This window comes from Carassius gibelio, chromosome B19 (assembly GCF_023724105.1).
Source record: "Carassius gibelio isolate Cgi1373 ecotype wild population from Czech Republic chromosome B19, carGib1.2-hapl.c, whole genome shotgun sequence".
In the NCBI taxonomy this organism is placed as follows: Eukaryota; Metazoa; Chordata; class Actinopteri; order Cypriniformes; family Cyprinidae; genus Carassius; species Carassius gibelio.
In genome coordinates, this window is record NC_068414.1 from 29,273,798 (window position 1) to 29,289,831 (window position 16,034).

Genomic DNA, 16,034 nt, shown 5'->3' on the forward strand with positions numbered 1-16,034 from the left:
TCCAAATAACGTTACCCGTTTTTGAGCTGATTCCTCCGAACGGGTAAAATTACAAATATTAGAATTTGATGTTTAACATAGATGTTCAATTTAATGTAAAGATTATCATCAAATGACATATATTCAGCAATATACAATCTGAGACATTGGAAAAGGATATTGCTTCAACTTCTAGGCAAGAAAATACAGTAGCGACATTTATGGGGGAAACAACCGTTACATTTACACAGCAAATAACGTTTAAAATCGTGATTTATTTATTTTTCTTTCGTTGTACTAATGAATAAAATACTTAGGCTACAGGGCAGTTTTATAAACAGGCGCAATAAAACGTTAAGTTACAGTATCCTCTGAATGTTTAAATATTCGAAAATAAAACAAACGGACACACACACACACACAGATAAAGGAGAGCTGAGTCTAGCGGGCGGGTTCAGGGTTCCTCTGCCAGGCGTTCAGGTCTGTGCACTGGAATCTGTAGCGCAGAAACCTCACTCGCGGCTTCATGTGGAAATCAGCAGGTATCTTCCAGTTCCACATTTTCTGCACCTTTCATAAAGCGCACACATCAGTTCAGTGAGGCCAAACAGCTTGACAGACGTTTACAAAATTTTTAAGTTAAGCCCAGTCTGTGGAACCGGGCCATAATGTGTGAACAATTAAGTTGCCTATTAACTGTTTTTGCAATATTATTGAGATGGTTTGGGCCGTTTGTTTTGAATAGCTCTATTCATTTGATAGATGTTTCAGCATGAATGATCTGCATGGAGAATTTTCAGACCCACCTTCAGGACCCTGACCAGATGTGTGGTACTGTTCACCTGCTGATACTGGACAGAACAAGCAAAACAGAGAAAAGAGAAGAGCTGTTGAGCATCTGTTCACCAACACTGGAGACACTCCATCATTGTTGCATCTCAATCAGACATAAACGGGGATTTATTCACAAGGTATTCATTATTTAATTTCTGTTCTAGAATTTTCTTTATTTGGTTTTATGAACAATATGTTTCATGGACAGGTTTGACATGGCTTTGAGGTGGAAGCGAGATAGATCATCAGAATGAATCGTGTGATTGAAGTGAAGGAGATCTGAACTCCCATGAAGCTTACCAGCTGGCTGTGTCTGTTCCGTAGCACCAGGTTGGCCTGTCAGAGGAGAACAAACCAGAGGTTTACATCAAAACCACTGATTTTATGAATTTACCCTGTTAGTTTACTTTAATATGTACGGGTTAGCAGGTAAAGCAGGTTTAGAGATGTAGTGTGAATCAAAAATGACATTTTGACATGATTTAAGAGACACTGATATTAAGAGACATTTAGTAGTGTATGCATTCATGCATGTATGTATGTATAGAAAAACTTACTTGGACTCCTGAGAGTCCCTTGAGGTTCAGCGGTAGCTTAAAAATAAAAATGAAAATTATACTTTTTCCTTATTGTGTGTTTGAACTGGTATTCACCACATTAAGGGAACCAAATGTCCCCACAATGATAGCAACACCACTTAATTCTGACCTTGTGGGGACATTTCTTAGGGCCCCATGAGGAAACAAGCTTCTAAATCATATAGAATGAAGTTCTTTGAAAATCTAAAAATTGTGTGAGGGGTGCAGTGATAGAAAATACATTTGGTTCAGTATAAAAAACATTATGCCTATGGAATGTCCCATAGGTATACCTGTGTGTGTGTGTGTGTGTGTCACCCACCTGTGCCCATGGCATCTGTCTGTGAGGAAACCCCTGTGAATGGATCCCCTGTGACTGGAGTTGAGTTTAAAAAAAGGTTTGTTTCATTTTTAACTTTTAATAAACTTTTGCCACAATTTCTGCTTTGTAAGCAGACCCTTGCGAAAATTGACCTTGGTAATCACAGTTTCCACCAAGTATCATTGTTATTGTACTCTAAATTGTAGAATTTCCTTCAAACAGGCTTTCAGTATCTTTGTCATTCTTTCTGCAGAAACTACATTTACCATGGTACATTTTTATAAGGGCAGCTGGATGGTTAGTCCACCTGATGAGGCAGAGGTTTTGACACGTAATTTACCTGATAAGTCTGTCTGAACCATGCTACCATGTGTCTCTGAGGCATCTGAAAGTTTGACAAGAACATTTGAAATGTCAACATAAAAAATCATACAGTTTGTTACTTCAGCTGATTATTACATATATATTTATATCCATATTTTCTAAACATTTATATTATCTGTGACTTGCTCATTCTGATTTATTCATATAATCTAAAGGTCACTCACCTGTAAATCCAGTCCCAGTCGCACGCACAGAATCTGCTTTTTAGAAACACACACTACACATGAAAGCCTTGCATGCGTGATTGACTACATGTGTCTGGGTGCGCTGAGGAAACACGTTTACCTGTGTAACTCGGCACGCCGTCAGTCACAGCTAAGTTTCCCTGCCCTGAATAACAGGAAACAGCATGTCATAAATATTTCAGATTTACTTTCATTATTTCTTTGCATATTGTGTTGTACTCACCTGTCATGTCTGTTTGAGTCTGTCCTTCAGTCACTGGATCACCCGCCGCACCTGACCACATGGCTCCGTTATTAAAGGAACGTGCACAAAATCCAATGCTGCTTTACATTCACTCATGGTGTATTTCGTAAATAGTATGTTTGGTAAAATCTTAAAGATAATACCTGCCATATCTGTCTGCATGCTTGCACCGGTGACACCGTCAAATCCTTTGAGAAGCCAAGGCGAGTTTATGAAGCACATTTCAAACACAATGGTAATTTAAAATGCATTACATACAAAGAATTATATTAAAAATTAATCTTAAAGAAGCAAAGAGAGATGGATTTACAAAAAATAAGTGAATTATTTTATTATAATTATTATTTAATATATTAAACTGATAGATAAGGATTATTATGGAAGTCTGTAAATTCTATTATAATTCTGTTTATAAGTAACAAGTTAAACTTTTTTTTCAGAAATGCGAAATCTAAAGTCAGAATTGCGAGATATGAAAATTGCAATTGCAAGAATTACAAATTTAATATTTTATTTTGTGGCATAAAAAAACAAACAAACAAAATTGCGATATTTAAAATTTGAACTGCGAAATTTTTCTTGAATTTTAAATTCAGAATTCTGATTCCGGATTTCTTCAGAATTGCAAGAGATTGCAGAATTGCAGAATTCCACCACAGAAAAAAAAAAAATATATATATATATATATTTTAATCTGTGGTGGAAACAGGCTTCTATATGTGGTTACCTACCGGTCGTGTCAGCGTAAGGACTGAGAGTGTGGTCACTTTGATCTAGAGCACCAACTGAAAATAAAAGCAACAACAAAAATAGTTTCTAAAAGGGCGAAGTGGTTTAATATTTGATTAATATATGTGTAAAGATGATTAGTGTTGACTTATTAGTGCTGTTCCAAAATCTAGTGGGATACCTTGTTGTCTAAATAGATAGGTGCCTTTCTATATATAAAATAGTATTTGGAAGACTTAACTCATAAGTTTGAAGTTAGCATGCTGGTAGGTGAATGACAAGTCTAATTCCCCTCAAAGCATTCTGGGATTGTTTTCCCAAATACCTTAGGTTTTTGGGTATGCATAAAATAATGCTGCCGACCTCACTGTGTGAGCAAACCAATGATGTATAGGAAGGCAAAATTTCATTTAAGGCAAGACGTTAGAAGTGAATATGTTGACAATTTAACTATTGTTTAAATAACTAAGTTTCCCACTTAAAAAAAAAAAAAAAAAAAAAGTAGTACACTAGCATGTAGATGTGATGTGAGCTAAAATCAACAAAACTCTGATATTTGTTTTCATGGCTTTAAACCTGCCATGAAAAATATTTTTTGTATTGAGCACAAGCCTTTGGTAAACCCACACAACCCCACTATTCTAGACAGACTTGCCAAGAGAAGTCACATAAACATTGAATTATGACTAACAAATCAATTGACTTTAAGTGATGTGATAGAACCGGGTGATATATTACCAGCTGTGTGATGTATCTCCACTGCAGCGTCCTGATGGCCTGTTCCGCCTGTTTGGAAAGACACTGGAAGTATTCACATCAATTCAAGGATATTAGTCCATCAATAATATAACGTTGTGATTGTGTGTTGATTAGTTGTGTTTGTTTAATTGCTAGATACATACTGATGTTGAGATGAATGCCTGGAGGGTCACCTGTGAATGAATCCAGACACACACTGCAGTTCTCTCCTGTTCATTGGTTTCATATGCTTTTATAGACATTTCAACATACCTTTCTGCATGCCTACCACAGGTTTGTGCCGACCGTTTCCATTTCCTGTAATGCAATTATGAATCATGTGTCAAAATGATACTTTATGATGAAATCCCTGCAGGTGGTCAACCACCTAAAACAGCTTGGACCATGGAAAAGTAGCCAACAACTGCTATGATTGGAATTTTGTTGATTATAACTCACCATTTGTTTCAGGTAAATCTGCACCATTATTATCTGCCCCACCATCTGAGGAGAACAACAAAACTGATAAATATAATATCGTATCTCATATATATATATTTCAACTTTACTAATACATATAACAATTGCATTTTTATTAACTTTTTATTAACATTTACAAAGATTAATAAATGCTGCACTAAATGTCACAATAAATGTCAAAGGAATAGCTCACCAAAACATATGAACATTTGCTGGAAAAAAAATTACTCTTAGCCCAAGATGTAGATGAGTTTGTTTCTTTATCAAAACATATTTTGAGAAATTTTGCAGAATGGGTGCCGTCAAAATGAAGGTCCATGCAGCTTTTCGCTTTACAAGTGAAGTTTTTTTCACAATAACAGATTGGATCCTCATTCTGACGGCACCCATTCACTGTGAGCAATTGATGTAATGCTACATTTCTGGATGTCTGTTAAAGAAAAAAACCTATCTATCTTGGATGGCCTGAGGGTGAGAAAATTTACAGCAATTTCTTTTTTACTATTCCTTTAACAAATGAGGCTTTGTTGCAAACTTTTACTAAAATAGTTGTCTTACCTGAATAATCTAAGAAGGAATGGCCCGGATGTGACATCGTGCCAAAGATTACTGAAGAATCTGTAAAAATCAGATTAAACTTCAATTTTTTTTTGCATTTTATGTCACTTTCCGTTTCCACCAATCTATGCAGGATTTTTGCTGAAAATGTTGTTTAACATCAGTTTACCTGTTGTATCAACTGGTGATTTGGTTTGGGCTCCATTATCAGCCATGTCTGGAGATATTATAAAAGATAATATTAGAAACATAATATACTATTACAAATGTAATGCTAGTAAACCGATTAATACTTGACTTACTGATTGAATGAGTATAAACACCATTCCCATTTTTAACAGACAGGTAATCCAGTCCTGGAGAGTCTGATATACAGAACAAGGGACAATCTGTCTTGTGTCATTCCACCTATTGTTCCTACATTCTATCAGTTGTTCTATCTATCCATCTTAAAAGCTCCTACACTCACTCAGTAAACTGAGTTATGAGCTCAGTGATCAGTCTGTGTAATTCAAACGGATGCATGAAACCCCAGTGACCTCTCATGACACTAAAAACGTCTCTGAAAGTTGTCGTAATGCCCCCTTCGGAGCCAGTGTCAGGATTGTAAGTCTGACAGAGTTTATTAGACGTGTGCTGGGATAATCCCACGGCTACTGGGGTAAAAGCACTCTAAATTTACAGGACCTAAAGGAGCACAGAGCGGCAGCCAGCAGCCATTACCTGGAGGAGCTTCTAGAACCGGACCGCCACTGGACGGGTGCCCTGGACTCAGGCCAGCGGCTGGAAAGGAGAACCAGTGAGAGAAAAAGGACAGCTTTGATTCACACCAGTCGTCTTTCAATAAATTATTAGGTAGAGAACAGGATCTGGCTGGTTTATTCTGTTCGCGCGGCCCATAATTAGTACAGCATGACAGCTGGACAGAAGGAGGGGAGGCTCTCAGTGCCGTATGTGAGCCGTTTCACAGCATGGGCATAAAAGTAAATCAAGTGAACTTAACAAGTGTGGGACGTCCTTTTTTGCTACAAGGCCAATGAGATCATTAGAAAGCAATTCAGATGACCGCAGCCCAAAAGCCATAAACATCAAGCCTGGATGAGTTGAAGTGGACGCTTACCTGCCGAATCCACCTGAAATGCGAGTCCCATGTGATCTGTTGAGACAGCGTCAGTTACTAGGTATGTGTGTGGAACGTCTGGAGGACTGTCTAAGAGGTCTAAAAGCGTACCTAGCCCGTCTGTTTGGGTGTCTGGACCAAAGGTCTCTCCTATTCCACCTGTAGAGGGAGACATTCTGGTCCACACTGAGAATCACATTCAGTATTTCTTCCACTCATTAATGAGAACAAAGAAATGCTCACCCATCAAGCCAACGAGGAAGTCATGGCTTGACTGATCTGTTATGCCTGCAATAAAAATGTGCAGTTAAATGTTTGAGTTCCTAGTACGGTCTGATGCTCACATTATTATTTAGTGAATATGTATAAAGTTTTTGATTTTAAATGTATACACTAGATTAAAGGTTGGTTTCAGTAATGTTTAAGAAGTCTGATCAAAAATACAGTCTTAATTTTAATACTTTTAAAATGTTGTTAATTCCTGTGACACAAAGTAAAAACTGAAAACACTGTAAGTATACTTTTTTCTATCTCAGAAATGAATGGTTTTTCGGTAGGATTTTAAATCATGCTTTTATACCTGTTCCTTGTATCTGAGATGTGCCTGCCATGAAATGATCCATGCCTGCAAATTAACAGCAGAGACAGTTAGTTAGTTTTTATTTTTCATGTCATATGAAATGTCAATCAATTAAAACTAAATTTTTCCTCACCTGTAAATCCTGTTTCTCCTCCATTCAGAAGCTGTTTGTGTCCATTGCCTATGAGAGGAACCCGATTAAAAAGACTACATCACTCATTCTTCTGATTAATATGGTGCACAATTTTGTTTGATGTGCATTAACACACAATGACACTCACCGTTAGATTCTATCTCAGGGGTTTCTGAATGTACAAGACAAAAATGACATAATTATGATTTAATAGAAAACATTTTGTAAACTGAATGTAAACTTTAATGTTCATCACCAGGAGATTCTATTTGAGATCCGTCATGAGCTGTTTCCCCTGATGCAAGAAGACAAGATGTGTTCTTGATTATTGTGTAAAGCATTTAAAAAGTAAGAAAAGACCTCCATGAGATACAATAGCAAGACCCTGGTATACACATACCATTTTCATTCTGTGAGCCATCTGTTTGTGGAGCGAATCCCTCTGACCCTGAACACACACGCAAAGAGCATTATGATTGTATAACTTTTGCATAGATCTTTTACTTGAAGCCTTATATATAATAAAAATAAAATAATTTTTTAAGGAATTGTTCACCCGAAATTTAAAAGTTGCTGAAAATGTATTCACCCTCAGGTTATCGAAGATGGGTAAGTTTGTTTCTTCATTGAAACAGATTTCTCATCTACAACTTGGATGGCCTGAGGGTCAGCAAATTTTCAGTTTTGGGTGAACTATTGCATCTTTTTGATTGAAATACCTGCAGGCTGTGATTGGACCTCAGAGGAAACTACACCCACACCGTCTGACATCTGTCCTGCTGAAGCCTGGCCAAATGTTTGGCTGGATATCATTGTGGACCCATGACCTGCTGCTATGTGGCCTGATGACCCTTGACCTGATGACACTGTGAGATTGACAATGATATCTCGGTATGAGGTGAATGCTATATTTAGATGTTATGTGCATAATATAAATACACATTATAAGGCATGGCTGCCTTAGGATAAACAGAACAACCTCTTACCAGCAGAAATGGAAACCGAATGGACGCCCCCATCTGTGCCTGAAACAAATTAAACATATTGGGTTTCTGATTTAACTAAAATTTCAAATATTTGAGATCATATTTGGAACATTTTGTTTCTAAATGCCATTACCAGGGACTTTTGATCCTGAACCTCCATTAGCACCTGCTCCTCCAGCTCCTACACCTGAGAATAATTCCCTTTATCACTCTTCATGTAATGCACTACTGTTTAACCATTTATTTATTTAAAGAAATTACTACTTTTCCTCTGACCCCAAACTGTTGTTATTGTTAAGTTGTTATATATTATATTACAGGTGCTGGTCATATAATTAGAATATAATCAAAAAGTTGATTTATTTCACTAGTTCCATTCAAAAAGTGAAACTTGTATATTATATCCATTCATTACACACAGACTGATATATTTCAAATGTTTATTTCTTTTAATTTTGATGATTATTACTGACAACTAAGGAAAATCCCAAATTCAGAAATCTCAAAAAATTAGAATATTACTTAAGACCAATATAAAGAAAGGAGTTTTAGAAATCTTAGCCAACTGAAATTAATGGATATGAAAAGTATGAACATGAAATGTACAGCACTCAATACTTAGTTGGGGCTCCTTTTGCCTGAATTACTGCAGCAATGCGGCGTGGCATGGAGTCGATCAGTCCGTGGCACTGCTCAGGTGTTATGAGAGCCCAGGTTGCTCTGATAGTGGTCTTCAGCTCTTCTGCATTCTTGGGTCTGGCATATTGCATCTTCCTCTTCACAATACCCCATAGCTTTTCTATGGGGTTCAGGTCAGGTGTGTTTGCTGGCCAATTAAAAACTGGGATACCATTGTCCTTAAACCAGGTACTGGTAGCTTTGGCACTGTGTGCAGGTGCCAAGTCCTGTTGAAAAATGAAATCTGCATCTCCATAAAGTTGGTCAGCAGCAGGAAGCAGGAAGTGCTCTAAAACTTCCTGGTATTCGGCTGTGTTGAACTTGGACCTCAGAAAACACAGTGGACCAACACCAGCAGATGACATGGAACCCCAAACCATCACTGACTGTGGAAACTTTACACTGGACCTCAAGCAACATGGATTGTGTGCCTTTCCTCTCTTCCTCCAGACGCTGGGACCCTGATTTCTAAAGGAAATGTAAAATTTACTTACATCAGAGAACATAACTGTGGACAACTCAGCAGCTGTCCAGTCCTTTTTAAAGCCAGACGCTTCTGACGCTGTCTGTTGTTTAAGAGTTGCTTGACACAAGGAATGCGACAGCTGAAACCCATGTCTTGCATACATCTGTGCAAAGTGATTCTTGAAGCACTGACTCCAGCTGCAGTCCACCTTTGTGAATCTCCCCCACATTTTTGAATGGGTTTTGTTTTTGGGTGTGGTTATACCTATTACTTGTACACTTTCTTTCTACCACATCTTTTCCTTCCCTTCGCCTCTTAATGTGCTTGGACACAGAGCTCTGTGAACAGCCAGCCTCTTTTGCAATGACCTTTTGTGTCTTGCCCTCCTTGTGCAAGGTGTCAATGGTCGTCTTTTGGACAACTGTCAAGTCAGCAGTCTTCCCCATGATTGTGTAACCTACAGAACTAGACTGAGAGACCATTTTAAGGCCTTTGAAGGTATTTTGAGTTAATTAGCTGATTAGAGTTTGTCACCAGGTGTCTTCAATATTGAACCTTTTCACAATATTCAAATTTTCTGAGTTACTGAATTTTTTATTTTACTTAGTTGTCAGTTTTAATCATGAAAAAAAATTGAAATATATCCGTCTGTGTGTAATGAATGAATATAATATACAAGTTTCATTTTTGAATGGAATTAGTGAAATAAATCTACTTTTTGATGATATTCTAATTATATGACCAGCACCTGTATATTATATTATTTATATAAAAATTAATGGTTGTATTAAACATTTTAGTATTTTAAGGTAAATATAAAAGTGACATATAAATGTGCAACTTTTATTTTATTTTATTTTATTTATGTCAGAATCAGTGATCAGGTACCTGGAGGAACTATGTCTGATTTGGACCCATCTTGTCCACCATAACTTGCATCTGTAAGTAAAATGAATACAGTGATTAGGCAGTCAACTTGTTAGGGCAAAAAGAAAACCATATACAGCAGGTGAACAGGTCCAGTACCATGAGAACTAGAGCCAGATGGGCGAGATAACCCGTCTCTTCCATTACTTCCTGTAACCCACAAAGAAACATTTCTGAGAGAACATCCCTTGTCCAGTAATGAAAGATAGATGTCAATACTGATACTGCTCCAATAATCCAATGACATGACACGCAGTTAGTGGTTTCATTAACAGCAAAACTAATGATTCACCACCATGAACCACCCTGTTTTTTTATTTTATTTTTTATTATTATGGATGCAGATTCGAAAAATAGTGCCTATTAGGCACTAGCACGTCATTTTCACACTAAATACAATGTGCATTTTGTAGCATTTTTGCATTCTACAACAATTTGTAAGGTTAGGAAGTCTTGTTATATCCCTTAATCATTGTAAAAAACTGCCATAAAGACAAGATTACTATCTTTCTCTGAGCCCAGTACAACTATTTGTTAAATTCTCAGCCACTTTTCACATGTACGAACATTATTTATGCCTAATTTCAAGGTCAGCAACAGAAGAAAATGAAAACATGATCTAGAGCTTCAAACATTTTCCTACATGCAAACAGCAACAGAAAATGACAGATTTTGTGGAAAATGTATATTTATAAATTTATTTTGAACATATGTTTTTCTAATTCTTTGCATATTATGAGTTAAATTATAAATTTTGAATACTTGTGTTTTTGTGAAAACCTTTGACATTTGGCTGCTTTTGTTGTTTCATAAGTGCATTAAGGCAGATAAATACATACATTTGTGAAAAAATATTTTTATTTTTAACTCCGTACCATCAAATTAGGTAATATTAGGTAATATATATATTTGTAAAAAATTTTTTTTACAATAGTAGATTATATCATATTCTGACTGAAATGCTGGTTACCGTTTGCTCCATTTGAAGCTGTTGATGTGCTGCCTGATGCTGTAATGACAAAAACACCAGTTAAGTTTCTGATTGGCCAAGAAAGAGAAAATATATCTAGATTTGACCTCATGATGTTTGGCTATGACCGTGCGTATATAACTCTGTAGTGCATTTCCTACATAAGGTCAGTCTGTGTTGCTTTTCTAAAGTGTGGCTTCTGTGAAAGTTTTGCCCCTGATAGATCAGGTTCACACTTACAGACTTGGCCAGTTTGAGTGCCGCCATTAAGTTTCTGACCTGGGAAACGAGAGCAAAGGTTTTGTCAAAAGATGTATTGGACTTCAGAAAGGCCATTGAGCTCTCAACAAATTCACCTTTCACCAGAGGTCATGAGAGGCTAATGCACTCCGAAAAGAACTTGTTTTTGCGTTATCGAGTAGACTTTCCTTACCGTTTGGGGATTGGCCCGCGATGGCGCTGCCAGGAGTCATACCTTGGAGAAAAACAGCCCTTCAGTCTAAAGTGCATAAGGTCCTGAAACATCGGCCCAACAATCATGCAATCTCACTGCGCTACAGGCCTCTGTTTTCCACGGATCTGTGCACCTGATGTTTCGTCTTTCCACATTTATTAATAAATCGAGCAATGTCGTTCAGCCACATACCTGATCCCTAAACCAGATTAAGTACTGATTGACTCTGCTTACTGAGTAGGGTGCACCCAGTGAACTATTTTCCAGTGCTGAGAGGTTCAGTGTTCTCTGCCTCCAGCTCTAAAGAGGATTAGCTTCACCTTACCCAAGCCTTTGGGTGCTGCAGTGGCCTGATGCGATCCGGCTCCTTTGGGAAAAGAGGGAGAGGAACAAGAAACATATTCTTACACAGATTCCCAGAGATCATTTCTCACAGGTCAATCAAACTATTCTGGCCAGGAGGCTTCATAAAAGACAGACACTCTTTTTACACGTGCTTAAGGGGTTTTGCATGTAAACCAGCTATATACATTTTAAGTTGTTTTTATTGGCTTTTATGTGCATTTTAGATCTGATTTGAGTTTAGTTTTTGCAATGTCGCTACCCCATTAGAACTAAATGTATCATGAGTATTTAGTCTTTAACACTGGTACTATGGTTGTATCAGATGACAATGCTATGGTATTTTAAAATATATTATGGTACTTAAATCCATGTAGGAATGTTGCAAATACTATAAATATTATGATACGTGAATTTCAATATCATGGTATATACCGAAGTTCGATAAGATTACCACCACTGTACTAGGTTTTCTGTATGGTTACTATACTTTAAAATCTTAATAATCAAGCTTAGAAAAACAAAGTATTATCACTGATCCCATGTCCAAAAATCTTTGAATACCAACAAAAAGTACTACAGTACTTTTTTTGTAAGTGCAATTTCTGATTATGGCAGAACCCCAAATGTTTTGAATAGCTCAGCCTCATTAAGAAAAACTGACTTTTGAAGTAAATTATGACTTATTATGTTATTATTAAAGATGACTGAGGTTTTGCACAATGGTGGTTAGTTGTGAACTTGTCACCCACCCTTCATATGCTGACCTTTGGAGTCATCATCATCTGTAAAGAAAAGGGAAAATCGATACAGTTTATAACAACCGCTCCTTTGTTTAGCCCTTCTCCTCTTTCTGTCCGAGTCCACAGAGTTTAGAATTCACTGATCTGTTTTAAGTTAAATGCTCTTTTATTTTCTCTTTGAGACTGCATTTACCCACTTTGATGGGTTTATGAATCCGAACGGATTAAAAATAAATTCAGGTTTACTTTAGAACTGTTTATCACGAACATTATAGAATTAACTTCTCATCTTGTCCTTTTGCAGGATCACATCTAGTGTCAAAGTGTCTACAATATGAGCTCCTTGGTGTGGTACGGTCGGCTCTCATCGGGATGTTGATGAAGTAACATCTAAAAGAACTTCATCCCCTACCCTCTTCCTCCTCGGACAGTTCTTCTTCACCCTCTTCAGCCTCAAAGTCATTTTCCTCAGGCTCCTTATCTGTCCGGAGAAATATCTGAGCTGTTTAATTAACATGGGCGCTGTATGTTAAACATAGGAGTGTGTCATTAAATAATCCCTCTGGGAAAGGAGCTCATACCTTCAACAGGAGCCGTTGATACGGTGGACGCCAGAAACACTACAGCCACTGAAGCAATTACAAGATTTCTGTCAAAGCAAAATGATAAGAGTCCAGAATAAGCACATGTGAAGCATTTCTCAAACAGCTGACAATGGGAATTCAAATTAATTCTCTTGAGAAATGCATGCTTTTAATATTAGATGAATTCAAATTTAACTTGCATACAATGTTCATTCATCAATTTATGCTGCAAGTTTTTCATTGTTTAATCATAAAGCATTCAGTTATCAGACATTACATCGCGTTTTATTATTAAAAGAGATTCCCAGCATTAAATTATTAGAGCAACACAGTCTTTAAACCAGATATAAGTCATAAGCATCAAATCCTATCCAAAACATGCTTTTAATCTATTAAAAAAAACATTCTTGCAGCTTAAACACAGTGCTAGGAACACCAAAGTTATGGGTTTGATTCCTAAGGAATATAATAATGAATGCATGTTAAATAAATGCATAAACCCCTCATTCAAGCCCATTGATAAACCAATCCACTGCTTATTCTTGATAGATAGATAAATAGATAGATAGATAGATAGATAGATAGATAGATAGATAGATAGATAGATAGATAGATAATTGCTCATTCAGTTAGTCCCCTGATGTCAGTTTCAGAGATATTAGTTGTTATGTATCAATCATCATTGACTTACCGTGACAGCATCTTTAGCACAGGTCTATGTGGGAAACTGTGCAGCAGACATAAAGCAACCAGCAAACGTGCGTTTGACTTCCTTATGCTAGACTGGCCAGCAAAATACTTTTTATACGCTTCCAGCCCCCCATCTTGGTAAGGGGCAGGACTTCTAACCCCAGCGCCTGCCATTCAACCTGCTCCCACCAATCAAACCACGAGTGAGTACTGACACATTTTTGATTCATAATTTATATTCAGATCAGATCTGCAGTGTCTTCACTTATCAAAGTGCAGAAATGATGAGGAATATCTTCTGCGCGTTTGCTGTTGACTGATTATACCAAAAAATTGGATGAATAGCATACAAATTCATGGTATGTCCCATCATCTCTCTGGCCCAGCAGGCAGCGTGGAATCAGTAAGGCAGCTCAACCAGTGGAGGGCACCTACACAACATCACACACAGACCAGAGCCACAGGAACTCATGCAGGAAGTTACAGGTGTTTTCTCATTTGTTCACCCTTGGAAAACAAGATCACCTAGCTGGTTTTAGATCAGAGGTTTTCTGATGGTTCTTTCACGCTTGTTTTGTGATTTGGTTCTTACAAAAACACTGCAATACTCTAAAGAATGGATAATGGTGGACCTTATTTTGAAGCATATGCTTTTATTTAATAAATCATATTTTCATATTTATTTAAATTTTATATCAGACATTTTATATCATACATTTCTTTATTTACATCTTTATCTTTTTATTTATTTATCTTTTTATTTACTTTTATAGTTTATAATTTATTTTATTCAGATTTTTATTTTCACCTTTGTTTACAAAAAACATTATCAAAAAATCAGTAAGCATTTTTTTTACATTTTTACAACTGACATTATAATATAAAATGACATCTCACACCTTAAAGTACAATATTTCTAAATATTGAATAACAAAAAATAAGGCATCTATATTAATCAATGTATATAGTCTAGAAATGTGTAACTTTTTTTATTGTTGCATTTATTTATGCATGATATTCAGTAAATAAAGACCACAAGTGTTGCTAGGCCTTTTCGAGAAAGACAATAACTTAATGACTTGTGATGGATTAGCGTGGTCCATTCAAGTACTATGGTATCTGTGTTTTGCATAAGCTAATGCTCCTGACCCCTCACAGTAACAGAATATCTGGCAGCTCTCAGGAAGATTGCATTCCTGTAGCGAGTGCCAGTTAACATCAAGCTGTTTTACAATGTAACGAACACCAGCAGGCCTCGAAATGCATTTCTGTGATAAACTCCTCCAAATGGACGTGTGTCACAACAAAGCTAATGAGCTCTTGAGCTAAACAAGCTTTCTTTGTTGAACTGTGTGTGTGTGTGTGTGTGTGTGTGTGTGTATTTCGATTGATCTGAACTATCATATTAAAATAATACATGAATCCAAATAATGTAAAAGATGTTAGCTTACATTATGTGTAACTACAGCTAGCTTTTGTTTTAGTTTTTTCCTGCTAGAAATATTAGGCTCATTTGCTTTTGGAAGAATCAGTTGTTCATAAAAATGCTTTGCATGTACTCGAGTACTAAACTACTATTGCTAGTAGAAATGTCCACCTACTGGTACAGTGTCAATCCCAGGAGCAGTGTGGAATGACAAGACATATTGAAAAGCTGTATTATTACACATCAGCTGCTCTTGTTGGCAGATGTGGCCAGATTTCTGCTGGCCAGTTTGATGTCCTGTGTCTTCCCTCATTCCTGCAGGCCTGCCTGATCTCAAACAAAAGCTCTCTGTTAGGTGCTTGAAACCATAGCGCTCTTGGAGCCAACCTTGGGTGCCGAGATTAGAAGTGCCAGTCCAGGATCTGTTCAGCTCGGCTGCCGTGCATGGAGACTGTGCTCAGACCATATGGAAAAAGACCGACCACCAGTTGTATCCTACGGCAAAATTATATTTTTCCACACTCACAATATATTTTGGTAAATAAAAATAACAAAATGTACTCCAGAGGCAAAAAAAATTATGTCAGTGTTATGCATGTCATTTGTTGTGTTATAGTTGTGACAATGTACGTATTGATAATTAATTAATAATATATACAATTATATATAGAAACTTGATATAAATGTATATTATTAACGCTCTCTCTCTCTCTCTCTCTCTCTCTCTCTCTCTATATATATACATACATTTTAATTATAATAATTATAAATTAATATTGTATATTTGTAAATTGTCAAAATAGTCATTAAAATCACTATTTTGTGCTTTTTTATCTTTTATGTATTATTTTATATTGCTTTTATTATTATTTTTTTTATAAAAATAAGTTTGTATATATATATA

At 36.5% G+C, this 16,034-nt stretch overlaps 1 protein-coding gene across 1 annotated transcript; it reads right to left on the reverse strand.

Annotated features, from left to right (window-relative positions):
- Nucleotides 1-234: 234 nt before the first annotated feature.
- Nucleotides 235-13,754, reverse strand: si:ch211-80h18.1 (uncharacterized protein LOC555593 homolog). The gene is given in 40 exon segments (XM_052585036.1): nucleotides 235-549; nucleotides 786-830; nucleotides 1,114-1,149; nucleotides 1,371-1,406; nucleotides 1,714-1,767; nucleotides 2,054-2,098; nucleotides 2,262-2,294; nucleotides 2,383-2,427; nucleotides 2,506-2,556; nucleotides 2,670-2,714; nucleotides 3,258-3,311; nucleotides 3,994-4,056; nucleotides 4,158-4,187; nucleotides 4,267-4,311; nucleotides 4,453-4,497; nucleotides 5,032-5,091; nucleotides 5,201-5,248; nucleotides 5,334-5,396; nucleotides 5,755-5,814; nucleotides 6,152-6,187; nucleotides 6,263-6,310; nucleotides 6,395-6,484; nucleotides 6,732-6,776; nucleotides 6,865-6,912; nucleotides 7,013-7,036; nucleotides 7,121-7,159; nucleotides 7,265-7,312; nucleotides 7,584-7,730; nucleotides 7,851-7,889; nucleotides 7,984-8,037; nucleotides 9,883-9,933; nucleotides 10,021-10,071; nucleotides 10,892-10,930; nucleotides 11,132-11,170; nucleotides 11,325-11,366; nucleotides 11,671-11,712; nucleotides 12,440-12,472; nucleotides 12,843-12,911; nucleotides 13,012-13,079; nucleotides 13,706-13,754. Coding segments are annotated over 40 exon segments (1,956 nt in total). The 5' UTR covers nucleotides 13,717-13,754; the 3' UTR covers nucleotides 235-514.
- Between the last annotated feature and the right edge of the window lie 2,280 nt (nucleotides 13,755-16,034).